The sequence below is a fragment of the Barbus barbus genome (genome assembly GCF_936440315.1).
Source record: "Barbus barbus genome assembly, chromosome: 35".
Classification (NCBI taxonomy): Eukaryota; Metazoa; Chordata; class Actinopteri; order Cypriniformes; family Cyprinidae; genus Barbus; species Barbus barbus.
The window spans coordinates 26,497,460-26,519,968 of NC_136763.1; the positions used below are offsets into that span (position 1 = coordinate 26,497,460).

Below are 22,509 nucleotides of genomic sequence, written 5' to 3' on the forward strand. Positions count from 1 at the left end.
GGGAAGATGAATATAGTCTGGGCTATCGGGGACATCTAAAACGCTTAGGCTACCGCGCGTTTCTTTAGACTTCAAGTACTTTGATTTTGTAGTATTCCGTAGGCTTGATTGGTCCTGGTGTAAATGTGCAGAAAGCATGTCTGAAAGTAGCTAGCCTATGAGAACACAGAAAGACAAAACACACAATACATTCAAATATAATTTCGTTTTTATCAAAAACGTTGCACCATCACACGGCACATAAAAATAGATTGCTTTGCGAAAAAACAAAAACAATGATAAACTACATAAAAACAGCAGTTTTGCAATTATTAACAAAAGCCAGATGTCACAGGTATTCTGTTTGAATAAATGCAAATAAGAATAAAAACATTCAGATTTTGGCAGCCTGCTCAATAACACTGGCATTATCACGCCTCTTGACCTACTGTAATTAACAAATGGCAACGAGAGGCTGTGCTCAAAAAACAACACTAATAAATAACATAAAATAAACAACGTTAACGAATGAATTTAACAAATGAATCACTTTGCAATATTGCTGTGGAGGAAGAGAATGTTGCTGATTGACTGCGGTCCCAATCCCGTGCGTCTCTCTTCCAAGATGCGCCCACAGACACTAAAGGCCCGCTCTGAAGGCGCACTGGATGCGGGGATACTAAAGATGAAACGTGCCAGCTTTGATAGTGCTCTTTGTTGAACTTCCACCATGGAAGCACGCTGCCTGGGTCTGGGTTATCAGAGAGCCGGGAGCTGAGATATTCAGCTATTTCATCATCGACCGGCTTTGGCACTGAAGCACGGACGCATCGTCTTCCCAATCTGCGAATCGGTCTGTGCTTTGCTTTTTGGCTGGTGGCTCATCCACTGCTGTGACAGGTTCCAGGTGAAAGTGCATCTTGTGAATGATTTCCTTTGCGCCTTTGGATAGGATTTGATTTATAAATTAATATGTATTTAAAAAAAGACCCATGCTGTTATTCATTTATATTCTTTAATAAATTCATTGTCTTTTACCTCCGTTTCTATTTTTTCACTTATTCTAATTTGTAATTGCACTGTGTTTTCTGTGTTTATGTCTGTAATACATATAGCCTACCTTTAACCACGTCGTCTCTTTCATCTGGGGGCAACATCCGTAGCATTCGCATTTTAGGAGTCAGGAGCGTTGCAATCCTGTACATCATGTGGAGAGGTGATGCAGATGTGTCACTGGTGCCCATCAGTTCTTCCAGACGCGAGGCACACACATTGGCGACTCCAGAGAGCAAGGGCTCGAGCATTGCTGCTTGGCAGTGTTCAATGAGTTTCACGGACCACGGCAGTGGAAGTGATGCGCTGGGAGTGGAGTTGTCGGACTCTAAGTCATTAGTAGCTTCCTTGAATAACTTAAGGAACGCAACTACTGTTTTTAAAGTGTTTGCATTGATCTGCGTAATTCTTTCATACTGGTTATTTTTCAGCAGTAATGTGCAGATCTCCTCATGCTGTTGCAGTATGGAATCCAGCATTTCATAATTTGAATTCCATCTTGTCTTGATGGATTGCTTGAGGGATTTATTCAAGCTGTTTTGCAGACCTGAATGTTTAAAATATTTCACCAGTTTTTTTGCACTGGTCAATAGTTCAGACAGCTCAGTACTTTCAGCCAACACGTCTGGTGCAAATGCACTTGATAGGGTGATGTTCAGGATGTGCGCGTTGCAGTTCAGCCTGGTGTATCCACGCAGGGCAGCGACTATGTTGGCTCCACGGTCAGTGACAAACACAACACGGCCAGATAGAAGTGACGCATCTATTCCAAATTCACAGAGTTTCTGGAATAGCAGGCTCCTGATATTCTCCCCTGTCTTTGATACACCACTCTCAAAGGGAGCCGCGAATAACACCCTGGAAACTAGGTCGAAGTTGTTGTTTGTATAATGGATGGTGCCGGATATGAATGAAGTTTTATGATAATCCTCAGTCCATATATCTGTTGTGATGGCACATCCATATGTTTCAATGATAGGCTTTATCTCCGCTGCCACTGACGCCTGCAGTACTTGGGCTCGCCCCTCGACATGTCTGGATACAGTGGTTGGATGAGGTAAAACATCTTTAACATCAAATTTGCCATATTTAGCGGCGACATCAACAAAGTGTTGCGATATATCAACAAAGCCTTTCCCAGCGACAAAGTCATATGGCCTTATGTCTAGACAGCACACTTCCACACATTTCTCTATAGTTTCTTGTTTGATGTGTGTAGGGAGTTGTTTATTATCCTTGAAAACCAGTTTACTTTGACCGGGGAGAACAGAGCAGGTGTGTCGCCTCAACCCAGACGTGCCGGATTTGTGCCCACTGTAGATTAGTACTTTTGTACATTTGTCACATTGAACGAATTCCAGTTCCTTTCCATCTTTATCGCAAACTATTGAGAAATTTCTCCAAATGTCAGACTTGCCTTGTTTAGATTTTGTGCTGTAAATACCACGTTTGAGGTTCTTTTCAACATCATTTGTTGACAATGACATCATGTCGCGAGGCTGCCTCCCAATCCCGCAGTGGTTTTCTTTAGCCGCCCATTCCCGCCCGCAGCAAAGTTCAAACCGCCCGCTCCCGCGAGATTTGCGTTGGGTCCCGCGGGACCCGGCGGGTCCCAATCCCAATGCAGCCCTCTAATGCATTGCTTTTGTCAGGAAGCAGCTGATCTTTACGGCTCCGCATAAAGACATATCATGTATGTATTATGTATGTCTTTTTAATCATTATTGAATAGCTGAAGGATTCATATGCGTGTTTGGTATGTATGAGTTTGAAAAATCATGCTTTAAATGTTTCTTCCAATCAATTCTTTGTCAAATGCATCATAGTCTTGTTATAGAAATCATGTTCAAAAGTATACTTTGCAAGAGCCTGTAAAGTTCGGACCTCTGACTGAACAGATAACATGTTGATTTATTAGTTGGGTGGAGGAACAGAGCAACACCCCAAGCAAGGACAGTATCTAATTGGTCAAGACGTCCAGATGGGACGGTCTGAAAGCAGAGTTTAAAAACTCAGGACACCATCAAACTCTCTCTTGGTCCTCTCTCTTCTCTTCTTCTCTTTTGCCACCGCGTTTTGATGCTGCTCTTTGAGCGTGCTCTGGCCCACATGCCAGCTGCTATCACAATGAGAAGAAAACCAACCTAGTCTCTTTACATCCCTTTATTCTTTTACTTTAATTTATTTTATTTTCTGTTGTGAGTTTCGTGTACTCAGTTAAGTTTTGCCGCCATGCCCCGTCTCTGAGTTCAACTCGAGTCTGTGACCGCCTCAAAACTTCTACCATCCACAACTCCATCGGCTTCCCAAGACATCACTTCAAGACTACTGAACTCTCAACCAATCAGACACTTCGGGGAACCCCCCGTCTGCAACGACGATGACAAAAGGGAATCCCTTAGCAAAGCAAGCAAGTAACACCTCCAGGTTCTAACTGAATTGGTGCATTTAATATAAATTTTAGCCTCATTGAGAAACTCAAAGCGAGGGTTAAATAAGTGATTGATGGTTGTTCAGGTCTATGCAATTGAACATATTGCTGTAAACTTGGGATTTCACATTTCCATTCTCTTATACTCATCCTTTCCTTACTTTCTCTCTTTCTGCAATGTGTGAATGCTTGTGTTCATGTGTTAGATTAGTTTACATGTCTTAGGTTTATCGAATAAAGCCTTATTTATATTGAAAAGAGAAGTATCTTGTGTTTTGTGCTCACAAGTTAATGTCTTAATCTGCCGATCTTGTTACTGTGCTATTAAATAGTGTTTTCACTATATTTTGGATTTTAATATCCAGTGCAGAGTTAATGTTATATGGCTTGGTCAATGAATCGCTGCCGACTCAATGATCAGCCGTGAAACAGTGAGTCTGTTCAAATTCCTTATAAAATCATAAATTATTCCCTTTAAGCTAAATTAAACTATTAGCTTTAAATATTAATATTACGTTTTTATTACATTACAGCACCATTTTGTGTCTCCAAGCAACCATGATGGTGTTTCATTTCTGAATGAATCGCCCGTTTAAGTGATTTGTTTCAATCACAATGACTCACTTATTAACAGTGACTTGCTGCCACCTACTGGCAGTTTTGATTTCACATTTAAAGTACAGTGGCACGCGAAAGTTTGGGCACCCCTGGTCAAAATTTCTGTTAATGTGAACAGTTAAGCAAGTGGAAGATGAAATGATCTCCAAAAGGCATAAGTTAAACATGAATCACTCTTTTGCAATTTTTAAAGCAATATCAGTGTATTGTTTTCTACAATTTTAGATTGAAAAGGGGGAAAGCAGCACATTTCTAAATATTAATTTTGTTGATTAAATTTTGTTGAAATTTTAGAAAATTGTATTTTCTTGGTTACAGCCCAAATGTCTTATTATTCTAATTGACAAATTAAATGTAAGAATTTGACTAAAAAGATTATACAAACAAAATGGCTTTATAAAGGTAAAGATTCCCATAAAACCTAAAAATCAACTTATTGGAAAAGATTCATTTCTATCACTGCTGTGAACTGACCACCACACAGAATATGAAGAACATCAAAACTTCAGGAGTCAGCTGTCCATGGTAATCCTTAAAGGGCACCTATTATGCCCCATTTTACAAGATGTAATATTGGTCTTGGGTGTCCCCAGAATGGGTCTGTGAAGTTTCAGCCAAAACAACCCAACAGGTCATTTATTACAACAGCTGGAAAATGTCATTTTTGGGATATGTCTAAAAATAGAGCTGATTTGGAGTGTATGGCTTTAAATGCAAATGAGCTGCATATTCCCGCCCCGTCTGCAGAAGAGGGTGTCGTGTATATGTCTCTCTGCATTGCATATCTACAGCAATAAATAGCTGGGAGAAGCAACATAACTGAGAGCGAGAGAACCGGTGTTTAGCCGTACATATGGGAAGCCAAATGCACTGAAAGTGGGATGAAACAGCGCGATGTTACAGAGCTCGTGCTGCACTGACCTGTCATCGGCGTGGATCCATTGACCTAGCCGTACGACTGCGCCACCGAACGAATCTCGCTATGAACGGCGCAAACTAATCTCACAAGCGCGGCGCTGATCAGTTAAAAATACTTAATGTACGCACACAAATACAGTTAAAATGCTAAGCAATATAACGACATGACATTCACAAAGGAGTCTGGAGTGATACATGTATTTAGGTAGATTTTGAGGCGCATTACCTTGAAAAATTAAAGTAATCCACAGCGTCCTCAGCAGCTCAGATGCTGGGAGAAAATTAAGACTCTTATGTTCAGTCTTACATCCAAACACAGAGAACAGGGATTGCGTGCGAGTCATTGTTGACGTATGATGAGAGAATAATAATGATAATTTTCAGGTGGAAATCGCTCTGGATCTCCTCTCTAAAGCTGCTCTAATTGAGTCTCCGAACAAAGTCCAACTCATTCATCAGTGAACTGAGGAATCGAAAAGATTGCAGAATACTTACGCAATTCTCCAACCTGCAGAATATCACACAGCATGCGTGTCAGCTCAATGGCAGAGCGGCCAAATGGACACTCATGTTTATCTTCTCGACTGCAGTTTTCTAGAACAATCTGCAAAACAAAACCACAGTATGTATAGGCCACTGACATTTGGATCATTTTTATCTTTTGCTATTTTATTATTATATGTTTTTATTAATAGAAAAGGTGAAAGAGAACATAGGAAACAGAATGGAGAAGAGGAAGGGGAAAGTGGAACATAAATTACACAAGTGCATAAGCAGCACCACACCACATGTTCCACTGAAAAGAAAGAATAAATAATAATCAATTAACTTTTTTTCTATGAAAAGGGAAACAAGATATATAAAGGGTCATCTGAGAGAATAACACTATTATAATGTAGTGTTATTATTGTAGTGTAATTATTATAGTTGACCCTGTTTTGCATAGTTACTTTTACTCAACAATTACAAAGAGGACACTGTGCTTGAGAAAATACATAGAAAACAAAAGAGATGAGAGTTATGGATGTGTGTTCTTACTCTGATATATGTGTCTTGATGCACTTTGGCAAGGTAAAGCATGTTGTCCAAAGCCAACATTCCCGGGGGTGTCTGAGTGAAATCCATTGCAGGATTCACAGGATTCTGAACACAAAACACAATACACACATCAGCACATCGCTATCACCAATCATTATCAAATCATCACATCACATCGGCATATCAACATCACTGATCATCATCAAAGCATCACATCACACGTCATCACATGACTATCACCAATCATCATCAAACCATCACACACATCAGCACATCACCATCATTGATCATCATTAAACCATCACATCACACACATTATCACATCACTATCACCAATCATCAAACCATCATATCACATCAGCACATCACCATCATTGATCATCATGAAAGCATCACATCACACACATCATCACTGATCATCATTACACCATCACACACATCAACACATTACCATAACTGACCATCATTTCAATCATGACAACTCTCTGAAGATTTTAGCATGGTGATGGACATGACAATGTTGATGTATTTGGTATTGGCGGAATAGATCTGCTACGCTGCAGCTGAATTGCTGCTGCTGTTGGTTATTGCTGTAGTTGTAGATTATTGCTGCTGCTGCAAGCAAGTACAGGAACTTGCTACTGGCAATGCATTAGAGGTGTAAGAAGTATTTGGCGATACTGTACAGAAAGACCAAAAACGGAATATCGATATTTAAAAAAACAAAAAAAAATCATGCAGGATTCATGGCAGTTGTTTCTTTTTGAGTTCATAACCCGACCGCTAGAGAGCAGTCTTCATCTCTGAACTTAAACAGTGACAGGACATAATAGAATTAGAGCACGCCACTATGTTAGCGTTAATATAGTTTGGTGCCAGTAATGGAGGATGAAAGCATTGTTCTAGCTCTCGTTTCGGTGTACAAAGCTGAAATGTGGCGTCATTTGGGCTTTTGTGGTAACATCCGCCCCGGGGCCGTGGCGCGAGTGCTACCTCGGTTCCGCCGCTTGCCGCGTCCCGTGTTGAAGCCTTCGTGCGGTGCGGCGGGTGGTAGGGTTGCCGCACGGCTGCAGCTTTCTCTCGTGTTGGGGGCGTTTTGTGCTGTTGGGGCAGTCTCAGTTACAATTGTCTCAGTGATTCCATGCGGAACATAAATACAAACTGAAAAACCTGTGAAATCCAAGCTGAAAGGTTCTGAGAATGTTCAACATTTGTATTTATTATATTGTTTTACAATTGTTTTGTTTTCTTTCGGAATCCTTCTTTATTTTTCATTGATATTAAACAGATGTAATTTTTTGTTCAGATCAAAATGTTATTGTCACGAATGCGGTCTGTGGCCTTCCGCCCGATAGCCAGCAGAGGTCGCCTCTCCATCATATTGACTCTCACACCACACAGCACACTGAACTAAAATTCCCATCATCCATTGCACTGACTACACATATACAGCTGACTGCACTAATCACGCTCACACCTGAGAACTATCACACAATCACACACTCTACTTAAACCATGGACTTCCTCTTTCTCTCTGCCGAGCATTGTCCTGCGTATGCTGTTCACCCTTCTGTGTTTTGATCTCTCTTGTGTCTTGCCTGTGCCACTTCTGTTTACCAGTGTTTGATCTGTCCTTAGTCTGTCCTGTGTTTTCTGTTAACCATTCTGTGTGTATGTCTAGCTCTGAGTCTGGTCCTGCGTATAACACTCTCCATGTGTTAGCTGCCTCACCGAGCCATTCTGTGTTTTTTTGCACATGGATCCGCACGTCTTGTTCACGTCATTACAGTTATGACATTGTATATTACAATTTTAAACTTAAACTGTGAAACTTTAAAGCAGGGTCTAAAAATATATATGGTCTTCTTTATAAAATACATTTTATACATACATTTAACTAAAGAATCCTGCAAGCACTTTAACCCTCTGGGGTCGACAGTATCGCCAGCGATACCAGGTCGGTTTTTTTAAGATCAGTGCAAAAGACACTAAAAATACTCTGTTGATTTTGGTCACACAAATAAATGTTATACATCAATCGAAACTGTTAAGTGTCTATTTTTTTTTGTGTGTACAGTACACACAATTACAACAAAACTTGCTTTTAGAAACACGGTACTAACATGAAGTGTAACTCAGCAAATACTCAACACAGAAACATGGGAGTTATATCTACAGAAAGCTTGAAGTGTTTACTTTTAAATGAAAACAAATCAAAATACAAATGATAAAGTAATCCGTATGAAACCAACACGATGTTCAGTCTTTCCTGTCTAACTCATTATTTCTAATGCGATCCCGCCCCCTCGTGTTCACATGTAAATAACCACGTGATCCGCGCGCGATTGGAGACGCCAAACATAAACAAAGAGTCAGGAGTGAAGAGTTCATCTCTGCTACTGTTAGTTTCTGGAAGAAGACATGCTGAGTAAAGGCTGGATTTCCCTCAAAATAAGAGCAAGAGTTCATCCAGAAGACATCGATCGATCTGATGAGTAAGTAATGCTTCTTTTTTGCATTAGTTAGCGTGTTATTGTGACAAACTTGAACACGTTTAGTTGGGTTTTTCCCAAACGACAACATGATAAATTCTACACATCTAAGAATGTTTAATGTTCACAAATAGATTTAATAGCGTGCTAAGCAATAACAATTAGTTTCTCAGATATAAAATATCCGTTTTTTATAGTATAAAGTACATCCTAAGTACATTGTAGTTCACAGCATACGTGAGTCTATGGCTACAGAATCATAACAGCTTCTATAAAATCATGCATACTAGACTATATGACTGCAAAATCATAGTTGTTTTTTCCCAAACTGTAATTCCAGACTACAGTTTTTGAATATGATGGACAATTCATTGTATTTAAATTTCTTACGGCACGATGATGTTTTCATGCTCTATATAAAACAATAAAAGTAATATGAGAGTACATTGTAACATGATGAATGCTACGAGTCTAAGTATGTTAACAACATGTTTATGATTAATAGCCTACTCTGTTCGAAAATAGATTTTAATAACGTACTAAACAATAATAATTAATTTCTCAGATATAAAAGGTCTTTTTTTGTTTACGATAGTACAAAGTATACGTGAGTCTATAAAACCTATATATATAGATGCTCCTGATGTTAACATGCTCACAAATGTTTTTGGTTGTTTGTATTTTATTGAATCAGGTACCTAAACCACAGATGAATCCTGATGACTTTCTTCTGATATTGGTACAATGCTCTCAGAGGAACACAGTTTGATGTTCAACTACACTGATATTCTATGGTAAAACAAGATCCTTAACTACTGATTGTTTTTTTCTTCTTGAATCCATGGACATAAGTAAATGTCAGGTACTGACATTTACAGGTACAGAATCTGTTGCAGGAATGAGTTAAAGTCTGTTCACATCTCTGTGGTTAGATCAGTGTGCACAATAATGTGTCTTTGACCTTCATTATGTATGTTTTGATTATACTGTGTTGTAAATAAAATACAAATAATTTAAAAACCCCATTTTTTTCAGTCTCCTCACACTCTCTGTCTTACCTGCCTCAGTCACAGTCACACTGATGGGCCATTAGCAGCTTTAGGGGAGGGCCCTTTGTCTCTCAGGTGAAAATCACTTGATATTCAAGACCATTACCACTCCCTCGCATATTGCCTTTCAATCACAAAACATGTCTTTAAAAATTTAAATCAATGTATTGTTTTCTGTGAATGATTAAGCAGAATGATTTTCACATAATTGTGAAGTAAATATTCTAGCCTACAAGACTGATTACTCAAAAGTCTTATTCAGGACTATTTAGTGTGGGTTTTATGGCCTTATTTCAGCTAAAAAAAATTCCCCAAAACTTACTAACTTACTGCATTTTTTTTGAAAGGCCCTAAAAGGAACTTAAATTACTCTGTGAGTTTTAATTGTACAGATAAGAGTAATACATCAATCGAATCGAAAAGCATCTACTTTTATTTGTATACACATAATAACAACACAACTTTGTAATTTTATAAAATAAAGAAATCAAACAGGGTGTGCTCTCTGTCTTCTCCGTCTCTGCGAACTGCATTTAGAAACGTGTCACTAAAATGAACTGCAACTCAGCAAATTATAGAAAGCTTGAAGTGTCTCCTTTGAAGTCATATCGAAAACAAATATTCTGTGATGAAGTAATCAGTATGAAACCAACACGATGTTCAGTCTTTCCCATCTAACTCATTATTTCTAATGCGATCCCGCCCCCTCACGGCACGCGCCGTTCATATGTAAATAACCACGTGAGCTGCGCGCACATGGAGACACCAAACATAAACAAAGAGTGAAGAGATCGCCCATCTGTTGCTGTTTGTTTCTGGAAGAAGACGCCCTGAGTAAAGGCTGGATTTCCCTCAAAAGAACAATATTTCATCCAGAAGAGAAGATAAATCTGATGAATAAGTAATGTTTCTTCTTTGCATTAGTTAAAACCTGTTAACCCGCACCAGGACGCCGGCGCGCTGAATGCTCTTTGTTTGCCCGTGTCATTGTTTACGAATAGAATAAATGAAAGGGAAAAAGTTAATCTTGACAACCTATATATAATTTTGAAGGTCTAAGCCTCAAGCTTTGATGATAGATCACTGTTTTTCGATTGAAAACTTACAAGGAATGTATTTGCTAAATTTGTGTAAGCAGTACACATCAAAACATGCATAATAAAAATGCAGTACATACCAGATTTGTCTTAACAACGAGTCACAAACGCATCCACTGCTGAAATCCCAGTTTAGTTAGAAAGGCGAGGGTCCACAGAACAACATCCCGTAGAGCACTTTTAGTCCAACGAAACAATAAAGTTGTAATATGGATGGTAATTCCTTTGTTATTGTGACAAATTTGAACACATTACTAGTTGGGCTTTTCCCAAACGACAACATGATGAATGCTACACATCTAAGAATATTTAGACCGTGTTTATAATTAATACTCTGCTTACAAATAGATTTTAATAATGTACTAAACAATAATTAGTATTTCAGATATAAAATGTATTTTTTTACGATAGTACAAAGCATGCGTGAGTCTATGGCTACAAAACCTATATATATATATATATATATATATTGTGGCGGGAGGAGCAAACGACAGACAGAGTGGGCGTGGCGTCAAGCCTCGGAGAGGTTTTTATTAAACAAAATATTAAAATAAAGTGTCCAAAGGGGGAAAAGTGTCCAAAATAAACAGGGATCTGGTGTCCTCGTCGTGCTGCGGGGCTAGTGAAGGAGGGCAGTGTTCAGAAGGGAAGGGTCCAGGGAAGGGGCGGAGTCCGGTGGCCACACGCGCTCCCCTCCTGGTCCGGGGCGCGAGGGGCGGCGGCTTCCGCTCGCGGCTTCGTCCTCAGCTGGCCGCAGCACTTTTGGGGGACTCTACGGCCCAGCATCCTGGCCCATCGGCCGTATCACGAGTGCGGCGTCATCTGGACTGCGGGTCCGGCGGCTCGCGTCTCTGGCGGCGGCAGGAGATCCCTCAACGCTCCCTTCCTGGACCCACGAGGACACCAGTGTGCATGTACGGGGGAAGAGACCGGTCTCCCGAGGAGAGGCGCGCTCGGCATTTAAACGGCGGCGGTGATGAGGCTCTATTCACGTCAGGTGCGCCTCATCACACGCCGCCAGCCCTGCGTGCTCAGCGCCCCTCCTCTCTCACACACCCACTCCCGTCGGGAGCCTGGTGAAGGGCGGCGAATACGGGACGGGGTGGTGATGATGAACAGGGGGGAGGCAGCCGACTCGTCACAATATATATATATATATATATATAGCCTATATATACATACAGGTGCTGGTCATAAAATCAGAATATCATGAAAAAGTTGATTTATTTCAGTAATACCATTCAAAAAGTGAAACTTGTACAGGTATATTGGATTTATTCATTACACACAGACTGATATATTTCAAATGTGTGTTTTGACAGTATTAGCGCAAAAGATAAGTTAGTTGAGTAATCAGGCGCTGTTAGACAGGCGTTTTAGTGCGCGTGCTTCAGGTGTATGCGCTCAGAAAAAGCGCACATCAGACCAGCGCGCAAATTAAACATTTAACCAGCAAGGCTTGTATGCAAATAATGTACTTTTGCGATCGCGAATAAGTGCAGTGTCCTGTCAGAGTAACTCTACTGCTGTATGTCGTGTTGTACAGTATATAGAGACGGAGACCAGAACTGTATTTGACATAATGTGTGCTGTAGCACGATACTACCATATTTCTTCAAAAGCAGAACATGGAGACATTTTTATCGTCCACGATCAAAAATCGTCATATCGCACACCTCTAGTAATAACTCATGGAGGGTAAATTAACTCTTTAAAGGGATAGTTCACCCTAAAATTTTATTTCTGTCATTATTTACTCACTCACATGTTGTCCCAAACCTCTATTAATTTCTTGTGCTGAAACCAAAAGAAGATATTTTGAAGAATGAGGGTAACCAAACAGTTGCTGGTCTACATTGAATTTGATAGCAGGAAAGAACAATCCTATGGAAGTCGACCAGCAACTGTTTGGTTTTCCACCTTCTTCAAAATAGCATTTATGTTCAGCAGAAGAAAGAAACTCATTCAGGTTTAAAACAACTTTTGAGTAAATGATGGTATAAAAATAAAACATTATGACAGAATTGACAGACAGATGACAGAATATTTATTTTGGGGGCAACTATTAATTTAACGTTAACAAAACAACAAAACGCAAAGAGAAAAATCACTCACTATTCTTGACTGAAAAACTTTAATATTCAGAATCAGTCTATGTAGTGTTTTATTTTTATATTTGTTCATTCAATTTCATTGAATGCTCTGCTAAATACACCTATTGTACCTGAAATTAAAGCACTGTTTGTTTTATTTGTATATTATGTGTATTTGTAATGTGTATCTTTGTTCTTATTTTTTAATAAGAAAGATAAAATAATTAAAAAGATTTTTATCTTCGCCCACTTTGGCCTAAATATCAAATTTTTTTTTTGTTACCTTGAAAGGCTTTGTCTTTCTAGCTTGGCTGTAATGCTCAGACAACTTGTAAAACCAAAATAGTAAAACCAACATGACAAAGAATCGTGATATTTCTAAAAAAATTGTGATATATTTTTTCCATATCGCCCACCCCTAGTTATCACTAAAATTTCATGCAACTAAAGCGCTTTCTGCTGCTGCTGCTTTATTAGCAACAATAATATGACTTGCTATGCATGCTGCTGCTAATATTATTTCTAATTTTGCATCTAAATTTGCTATGCATGCTATAAAATTAGCTAACATTGCGATCTGAATAGCTATACATACTGCTGCACAAAAGTACTAAGAATTGCTACTGCCCCTTTATTAAATAACCAAACACAACCAATTAATACTTTGTTTCACTTTGAAGAGTTCTATAAATCCTGTTGAATTGAATAGCAAAGTAATAAAATGGCTATTTCACCTAAAAAGTTCACTACCATCCAAGTTTTCTTATAACTGAAATTTCATGCAACTAAATGTACTTTCTGCCGCCGCTGCTATTTCAGCAACAATGATAATTGGATTGCCATGCAGACTGCTGCTAATATTTCTAACATTGCGGCTGAATTTTGCTATGCATGCTGCTGCTATTAAAATTCACTAAACTAGCAATCTGAATAGCTATGCTGCTGCTACATCTGCACAAAGGTACTTTGAGTTGCTATAAGCGTCTTTATTAAGAAGCAAACGCAATCAAATAATGCCTATTTCACTTTGAAGAGTTTACAAAATCTACTGAAAGCCCTGTTAAATAAGCAAATAAATAAGAACATAAGAAAATAAAACCCCTGTCAGGATTATGGACCTGTTTTGCCCCTGTTTCTGTTCCTGTTTTCCCTTATTTGGTCATGTTCCTGTCCTTGTTAAGTTTGATTAGAACTCGGTGCACCTGTGTTTGATTAATAACCCCTTGCATTTAAGTTCCTGTTTTTTCTTTCCTCCCCTTTCAGGTATACTTGTTTCTATGTGTGTTTGCTCAAGCTCCTATTGTGGATTATCCCCTGTGTTTTCTTCTTCAAAGACTGTGAATGCTACTCCATGTCTCGAATGTTCTTCCCACAGCAGCGTAACGTGACAGGAGACCTGACCACAACAGTTACCTCTGTGTGTTCCCTCTGTTTTTGTTTCCCATTTTCACTTAGTGTTTTTGTTTCCGTTGTGTTCCTCTCATGGATCCCCTCCTTCTTCCAGAATACCTTCTCCTCCTGCTGAAGGAGGGGAAGAGATCGCTCAAGGGCCAACCTCTCCCGCCAACCTCTCCAGCTACTCGGACGACGTGCTCTGTGCGTTCTATGATGCCAGTTTAAACTCCGCGTACAGAGCGCCGTCATCCAAGGAAGGCCCTCGAATGAATTTCACCGCCTTTGTGGAGTGGTCCCGATCTCGCCAGTGCAACTTCGGACCCAGTGCCCAGCCCACCATCTCCCCGTGCGCGGAGTGCATGCCTGAGCCCATTGCTGACGGAGAGCCAGAGCCCACCGCGACCGATGAGCCATCGCAGCATGGAGCAACAGAGCCAGAGCTACTAGTGACGTCAGTCCAGGTGCATGAGCCGGCAACAACGCCCGCCTCAAGGGAGAATGCTGCGGACAGTGAGCGTGGAGAGGAACTCCACCCCCTGCATACACAAATGATGCCTATTTGCTTGAAGAGTTCACATACCAACCATTTTTAGTCGCTGAAACATCAGCAATTGTAAGTCGCTTTGGATAAAACGTCTGCAAAATTAATAAATGTAAATGTAAACCACATTCTACCTACTGCTGTCGCAACTAAATGCATAATTTGATTTGCTATGCATAATGCTATTAATAATTTGCTAATAATGCATTCTGAAATTCTATGGATACTGCTGCTACACTCCATGAAAGCACTAGAATTGCTGTAGCCCATCCATGCATTCTCACTGAAATTTCATGCAATCAATGTACTTTCTGCTGCCCTTGCTATATTCGCAATAATAATTGGTTGCTATGCAGGCTGCTAAAAATTGCGATTTGAATAGCTATGCATACTGCTGCTACAGCTGCACGAAAGTACTTAGAATTACTATAAGTGTCTTTATTAAACAATGAAACGCAAACAAATAATGCCTATTTCGCTTTGAAGAGTTCACAAAATCTCTATACGTCCTGTTAAATAAACAAAGTGATAAAAGCCTATTTCAGTTTTAAAGAGTTACTTACCCCATGTGTTATCACTGAACTTTCATGCAACCAGATACTTTCTGCTGCTGCTGCTATAAACAACAGTAAAATTTGACTTGATTTGCAATGCATACTGCTATTAACAATTCGCTAATAAAGCGATCTGAATTCTATGATACTGCTGCTACACTCAAAGTACTATCCTTGCTATAAGCCCAACTGAATACACAAATAGTAAATTCCAGTCTAAGAGTGTCCTACTACTAGCTACATTGTACATGGGCTACTGATTGGAAATGGATTATTTTAAGTATTTTTATATTTTAAACAAATTCATGATTAATTATCTTTAAACTATCACTAAACATGACTTTCATCATAAACTCTTCACACGCTGAACCAAGGTAACCAGTAAAATAAAGATGTGGCCCCTTTAAGAATGAGCGCTCCCTCTTCTGAAGTGCATTGCAATACGGCATGAGTACACGTATGAGCAGGTAGATTATTTTCTGTTGCTCATTAAATTATGGTTAAATAGGTAAGGCTGTTGACAGTATGACGTTTATGAAAAACAGTTATAAGGGTTCACCTTGCCTTTAAACTGTGAAACGCCACTACAAACCGACCACACTAGTGAGGTGTGCATCTGAAAGCGATCCGTTCGAGGTTAAGGTCGAAATCAATGCCCACAGAAGATATTAAAAGCATTGGAGATTTCGGGGCAAATAAGGTAATCCCCAATTCAATTTACTTTTCTAAAATCTGCAACGCTTGACGCGAATGCTAACCAGCCATATAAATTCAAGGCAGTAAGCTCATTGGCTGCATCTGCAGCATGAACCAATCAGCTTGTGGAAGTCGTTTAACTCTCTGAATATCATCAGTTACGTTATCAACCCGTCCGCCTGCGCCATCTAGAGTTTCATGACTGAACTACATATTTATCACAAGCATCAGCACATCACCATCCCTGATCATCATGGGGAAGTCATGGCTTAATGGTTAGAGAGTCGGACTCGTAATACAAAGGTTGTGGGTTCGAGTCTCGGGCCGGCAGGGATTGTAGGTGGGGGGAGTGAATGTCCAGCGCTCTCTCCACCCTCAATACCACGACTGAGGTGCCCTTGAGCAAGGCACCGTACCCCCAACTGCTCCCCGGGCGCCGCAGCATAAATGCTGCGGGTGTATGTTCACTGCTGTGTGTGTGTGTTCACTGCTGTGTGTGTGTGTGTGTGTGTGTGTGTGTGTGTGTGTGTGTGTGTGTGTGTGTTCACTGCTGTGTGTGTGCACGTTGGATGGGTTAAATGCAGAGCACGAATTCCGAGTATGGGCCACCATACTTGGCAGTATGTCACTTCACTTCACTTCATCATTAAACCATCACTATCACTAATCATCATCACACACATAAGCTCATCACTATCACTGATTCATCATTTAATCATTTTGAAATGATCACAGGTTATTACATAAGCAAGCACCCATCACTCACAGTGAAGCCCAACATCTTGTAGTCTTTAGTGTAGATGGCTTTCCTCTTTTCTGTTCCACTGGGATCATTGTCTCCATCAAACGCGATTCTTCTGAGTTCAAAGATGATATCTCTTTGTGTCTAAATATAAGAGAGGTAAGAATATAACAAGAATATAATTTTAAGCACATAATTCAAGCTGTCTGAATAAGTTAAAAGAAGACAAATTTTCCCGAGTATCTTGGTAAATGTTGCAGACAATTCAGCAATGTTTTACATTTTATGCCATGAGTATGTAGTCAGACAGTGGCTATGAATATATCTGAAATTTCATGTAAGGGATATTCTACAGTCAGACAGTTCTCAACATGTAAGGTGCTTTCTCACCAGAGAAACATTTTCATAGTTCCTAGAACAATTGGCGGAGATTCCCACTTTTTGGTGTGTTTGCAGCACAGGAACTGGGAATGTATTTAGTTATAGGAACTCTGTTTGGGAAAACTAAATTAGCTCCTGCTTCAGAGCAGGGTCTAAAACAGTTCTATAGGAACTATCAGTGACGCAGTGTACACTGATTGGCCAAACGCATACGAAACACCGGCTACTTTTATTTATTTATTTATCTATTTTTAAAAAGCCATGTAAACATATTTACTCCACGACCATGGAAAACAGCAATAACGGCATTTACCTGTTGATTGCAGCATTGTGTTCTTTTCTCAACCTCGATGATAATACTGCAAGTTGTCATAGGAGATTTAGTCAGATTTTCGTGCTCTTTTAATCGCATAAATTGTGCGTTTACATTCCATGTTATAACAAAACCCACGACAAACATCAAAAACAGCTCCGAACGTGGCATTCTCCATTTACCGGTTGTTGTTTTTGTTTGTAAATGCAGCGAATAAAGACATCACTATCTGCCGCTTCAGAGTTCCTGCTGTTGGTGCGAATGCAACCAGGAAAACAGCACAAGGGGGAAATTGGTTCTCTAGTACCCACCCTGCTGGCTAGTTCCTAGAACAAAATTCCTAGAACTACGCGGTGCGAAAGCGCCTTACATGTAGTTAGAAGCCTATTACTTTTTAGTATTACATGTAGACATACAACTCTCACAAGCTCTCACATTTATTCCCATACTACAGAGATTTGCACATGACAAATCATGTGTATGAATTAAGAAATCATTAAGCACTTTTTAATAAATTGTTACAGATAAAATGAGACCATGTTTTTTTTTATTCATTACCACAATCTAACAAAACATTCCCATGTGTTCATTAATTATTAATAAATTAATTAAAGGGGTCATATGACGTTGCCAAAAAAACATTATTTTGTGTATTTGGTGTAATGCAATGTGTTTATGCGGTTTAAGGTAAAAAAAAAAAAACACATTTTCCACATACTGTACATTATTGTTGCTCCTCTATGCTCCGCCTTTCTGAAATTTTTATAAAGCTCATCGTTCTGAGAAGCGAGGCGAGCTCTGATTGGCCAGCTATCCAGTGTGTTGTGATTGGCCTAATACCTCAAGCGTGAGACAGAAATGTTACATCCTCTTACCGTATTGTGATGCCGTGTCCCGGTGCAACAACATAAAAACAATAAAACCCATTATAAACTAGGCATTTGTTGCATCCAGTGGGGACATAATTACTGATTATAATGACTTATAATGTCTTTTTATGCGTTGCATCACGCCGCGTAAACATAACCATGTCTACATTTGTGATCGGAGAAACGACAAACAACAAGCACTATTCTACACTGCTCAAAACTCACGTTTGAATCATTAGTGGCAAATTCTTTAAATAAGAAAACGTACTTACAGGCTGTGAGTCAGAAGCGCCAGACTGTACTTGCAAAGTTGGAATTGCCCCACTTTATAGAAACAGCCTTTGAGCAAGCCAGCATTGTAGGCTACTCTTACAGGTTCAGGAAATAGTCCTCTGTAAAATGCGCTGCACACTAGGGTTGGGCGGTGTCTACAAAATTGGTATCGGACGATGACTGCAGTGAAACATCACGATGGACGATGACATCGGGGGGCGGGGGCAGGGGCAGGGGGTGGAGTTAGGGGGTGTGCCCAATGCGTAAATCTGTATTCAGAACGGCAAGGAAAACAAGTAACGATTGCCAACGGTTGCCTGTTACAGTACATAAAATTTAACTTAAAATTTTATCACATAAACAGACAGAGTAAGGAGAGATGACTAAAGCAGGTCGCACACTAGATGAGAAGACGAGTATCGCGCCACATCTTTAAAATTCAAACACATTTTCTATGAGCGTACGCACACTGGCAGCGCCATTCGGCGTCTGTTAGTGGCGCCTAGCAACGATTCAAAACAATGTAAAGACGTGGCGCGACGCGACGCTGAGCTCCTCATCCAGTGTGCGACCAGCTTGAGACGATGGCGAATGATTTGCAGATCCCCAGCACAACTGACAAACATATTGTAAAATGTGAGGTAAGTACTGCCGCTCCACAGTATAAACAGTGTAGGTACGATCGTGAATCTCAAAAGTGAAAGTGAAACTATTGGGGGGCGGGCGTGGAATCGTGATGTCTATCATCCATCGGCGATGGACGATGGCATCGTATATCGGCCCAACCCTACTGCACACACTCGAATATTTGGGTTGAACTGTTCTGGAACAGTGTTGTAAATACAACCACTGATTTCTAGTTGTGTCCTCTTTTGGAAGTCCAAACAAAGTACTTTCACTTTCACAAAGAAATCCCCTCTTCTGCCACATCCCAATACAGTGTTCGGAAAGGAAATTAAATGTAGGCCTACTACTGAACCCCTAAAGGGAATAAATAGCCTACAAAATGGGAGGATAAAAAATATATATATTTCAATACTTTCTCTCGCAATTAAATTGTTGGGTAATTACACTGTATAGAAATTGCGGGCATCAGGGAGCCGCTACTAATTTGCAGGGCATTGAAACCGCTTTCGAATGGGCGCTCTCATTTCGCTTTCACTTTCGAGATTCGCGATCACACAGACTCTATACTACGGAGCGTCAGCACTTACCACACATTTGACAAGATTAGATATTTGTCAGTGGTGCTCAGTATCTGCAAATCATTCGCCATTGTCCTATCAGTCATCTCTCCTTACTCTGTGTATGTGGTAAGTGTGGTAAGTAACTTTCATGTGCTGTAATGTAAAGGGCAACTGCTAGCTAGCGGCTAATGTCCCTTTAGTGGCTCCGTAGAACGCGTTATTTGTTTTCCTTGCCTTTCTGCATACGCACTCACGCTTCGGGCACACCCCTAACCCCCGCCCCCTGATGTCACCATCATCACAATGTTTCACTGTAGACATCGTCCGATGCCAATTTGGTAGACATCGCCCAACCCTAGTCGAGTCTTAACTTTTATACAGAATATCTCTTTGGTTTTGAGACTTTAGTCTTTGCAACTTCAGGGATCTTATCTATGCACAATCAGCTTGTAACACTCCAAAGAGAAAGAAACTTGAAATTGCATCATATGACCCCTTTAAACATATATGTTAATACCTTCTTCCTGCATGTCATGTGCAGGGCTCTGTATATTACACATTGCATATAAAGTTCAGTGTTTGTTGTCCCTTGACAGTGTGAATCTTACCACTGACAGAGCCCAGCACTCCCAGACTAGTCTACTAAAAGTTTAAATTTCTTTGTTTTATCTTTGTTTTATGTGGCCGGCTGCATTTACTCCATGCAAAAAAACAACAACTATCTATTGATATAGATAGGTTTCACTCTGCAAATATTTAACTCTTCTGCTCTGCATTAATTAAACTGTCAACCCAATAAATACATTTATTCACTTAAACCATACATTCTGTTCCCTCTCTAAATGTCAAGTCAAACATTTTCAGACTTTAAGCAATTGTCAATCCCTTGCCTGGTCATTTGGGTCCATTTTGGTCATCATGCGTTCCTCCAGAAGGTTGAAGGTCAAAACCTGAAGCACGTACAGCTGATGTGCCATTTCAGCTTTTACCGGTCGATTCCCTCGGATTATGTGCTAGAAGGCAAGTTTAAAAGGACAGACCATCAATGCTGTTACTCGCAGAGGTGTTTCCTAAAACAACACTCTCATTATCACCATTATCAGAACTATAAACTGATGTTTCTATACACACATCTACTGGGCATACGTTCTGTGGAGAAGACAGATCTGATTTGTATTCCATCAAAAGATACTCATTGAAAATTGATGAAAAAAAAAAATTACACAATTTACAAAAAAAACATGCAGTGAAACATTAGCCATGAAAAGCTGTGGCCATAATTTTTACTGCTGACCGTACTGCGTATGCATTTGCAGGAGTTTCCGCATCACACATAACATTTACAGGAGGAGAGCAATTAAATGATTCATGCAAGGTGATTTACTAAGGTTTGCACTGGTCAATTTACTGGTATTTGTGTCATTATTTAAAACCCAAAAAAGCATGTCTTGACCTATTCTGCACCAGTATTGTTAGTAGCCACCTGCACTTGATTATCATCTGCTCTGCTCAGTTGCGACCCCAAGCTAATTCGCGCTGCTCTTGGTAGATTGTGTTGGTCATTATGGAAATTATCTGAGTTTTTAATTTGCTCATTGTCAGTATATCAGAACTTTCCACTTTCATCCAAGTTTATAGGGGATTATAGCACTTTCGCACTAATATGCCCTGTTTAGTAAATCTGGCTCATTAGACAGTTGTCATTACTTAGTCAACTCAGTTTGGTTACACTTTTTTTAAGGTATCGCTGTTACTGTGTAATTTTACTATTATGTATAGAATTTACAACATGTGGTTCCTATAGGGTTAGGATTAACATTCGTGTTAGCTGCTTGTAATTATGTATTATTTATTGTTACTATATTATAGTACTAATAGTATTATAGCTATATTAAGTACATGTAACGTGTAACAAGGATATTGTAAAATAAAGTGTTTTCAATTACTGCACTGTTGCAATTCTTTTGTAAAAGTAAATGAACAATTACAAAAAAAAAACTTCAAATGTGTGATAGGCCAACTTTTAACTTTTGACATTGGTGTAAGGCAAATGAACCATCATCACTTGTGATATACATTGTGATTAATAGAGACTATTATGATTTGTCTGTCTGTGGTGGTGCGTGATCTCCATTTTCCCACAATCATATTTCTTGACAGGGTTAGCAGAATATGAAAAAATGCATGCTGTTTGCTGGATTTGTCACAGGTGAAATCACAGCTGATTTACACCATTGCTTTTGCATCTGTGTGCTCTGAATCTTCAGTTCCTCATTAGCAGAAACATTTAGCAAATCTGTCTGAAAGTGTTTAGCAAGTAATAGAATACCAGTAACAAAGGCAATCTGATGGCATTATGTATGGATTTACACTTACATTGAGTATGATGCCACGGAGGTGTTTCTGAGCCAGTGTACTCGCCATCTCCTGCCATAAACACACACACAGATCACACACATCAACTGCTCTGTGAATGTCTGAGCCAGACTATCACCACAAACACACAGACAGAACCACGGCAACAAATACACAACAAACTATTGAGAGTTTTGAGAGCATCCAACAAACTGATTGATGAGGAAAGTCACATTGTTTCATTCCTGAATTAACCTAAATCTTTGAACAAATATAGACTGTATGTAACATGGGGTTTGTGTTTTGTTTGTGTTTCTTGTTTATTGCTCTTTTATTTAGCAGTTTAGTAACGGTTCCCGTCTAGTCATGAGGTTCCTTTGCCCTCTTGTATTCCTGCTATTGGGTCCTTTGTTCATTGTGTCATGTTCTGATTGG

General features: G+C 39.7%; 1 protein-coding gene across 3 annotated transcripts in view; it reads right to left on the bottom strand.

The window, feature by feature from the left end:
- The window catches only part of LOC306854971 (engulfment and cell motility protein 2), a gene marked incomplete at its 5' end in the record, with an annotated part of 56,084 nt that overhangs the window by 20,724 nt on the left and 12,851 nt on the right, over positions 1–22,509 (bottom strand). For all 3 annotated transcript variants that reach the window (XM_079393321.1, XM_079393320.1, XM_079393322.1), the window contains 5 exons: positions 5,495–5,603; positions 6,038–6,142; positions 16,721–16,840; positions 20,610–20,732; positions 22,096–22,146. In XM_079393321.1, the coding sequence (XP_079249447.1) occupies positions 5,495–5,603; positions 6,038–6,142; positions 16,721–16,840; positions 20,610–20,732; positions 22,096–22,146 (508 nt within the window). The remainder of the gene's footprint in view (positions 1–5,494; positions 5,604–6,037; positions 6,143–16,720; positions 16,841–20,609; positions 20,733–22,095; positions 22,147–22,509) is intronic.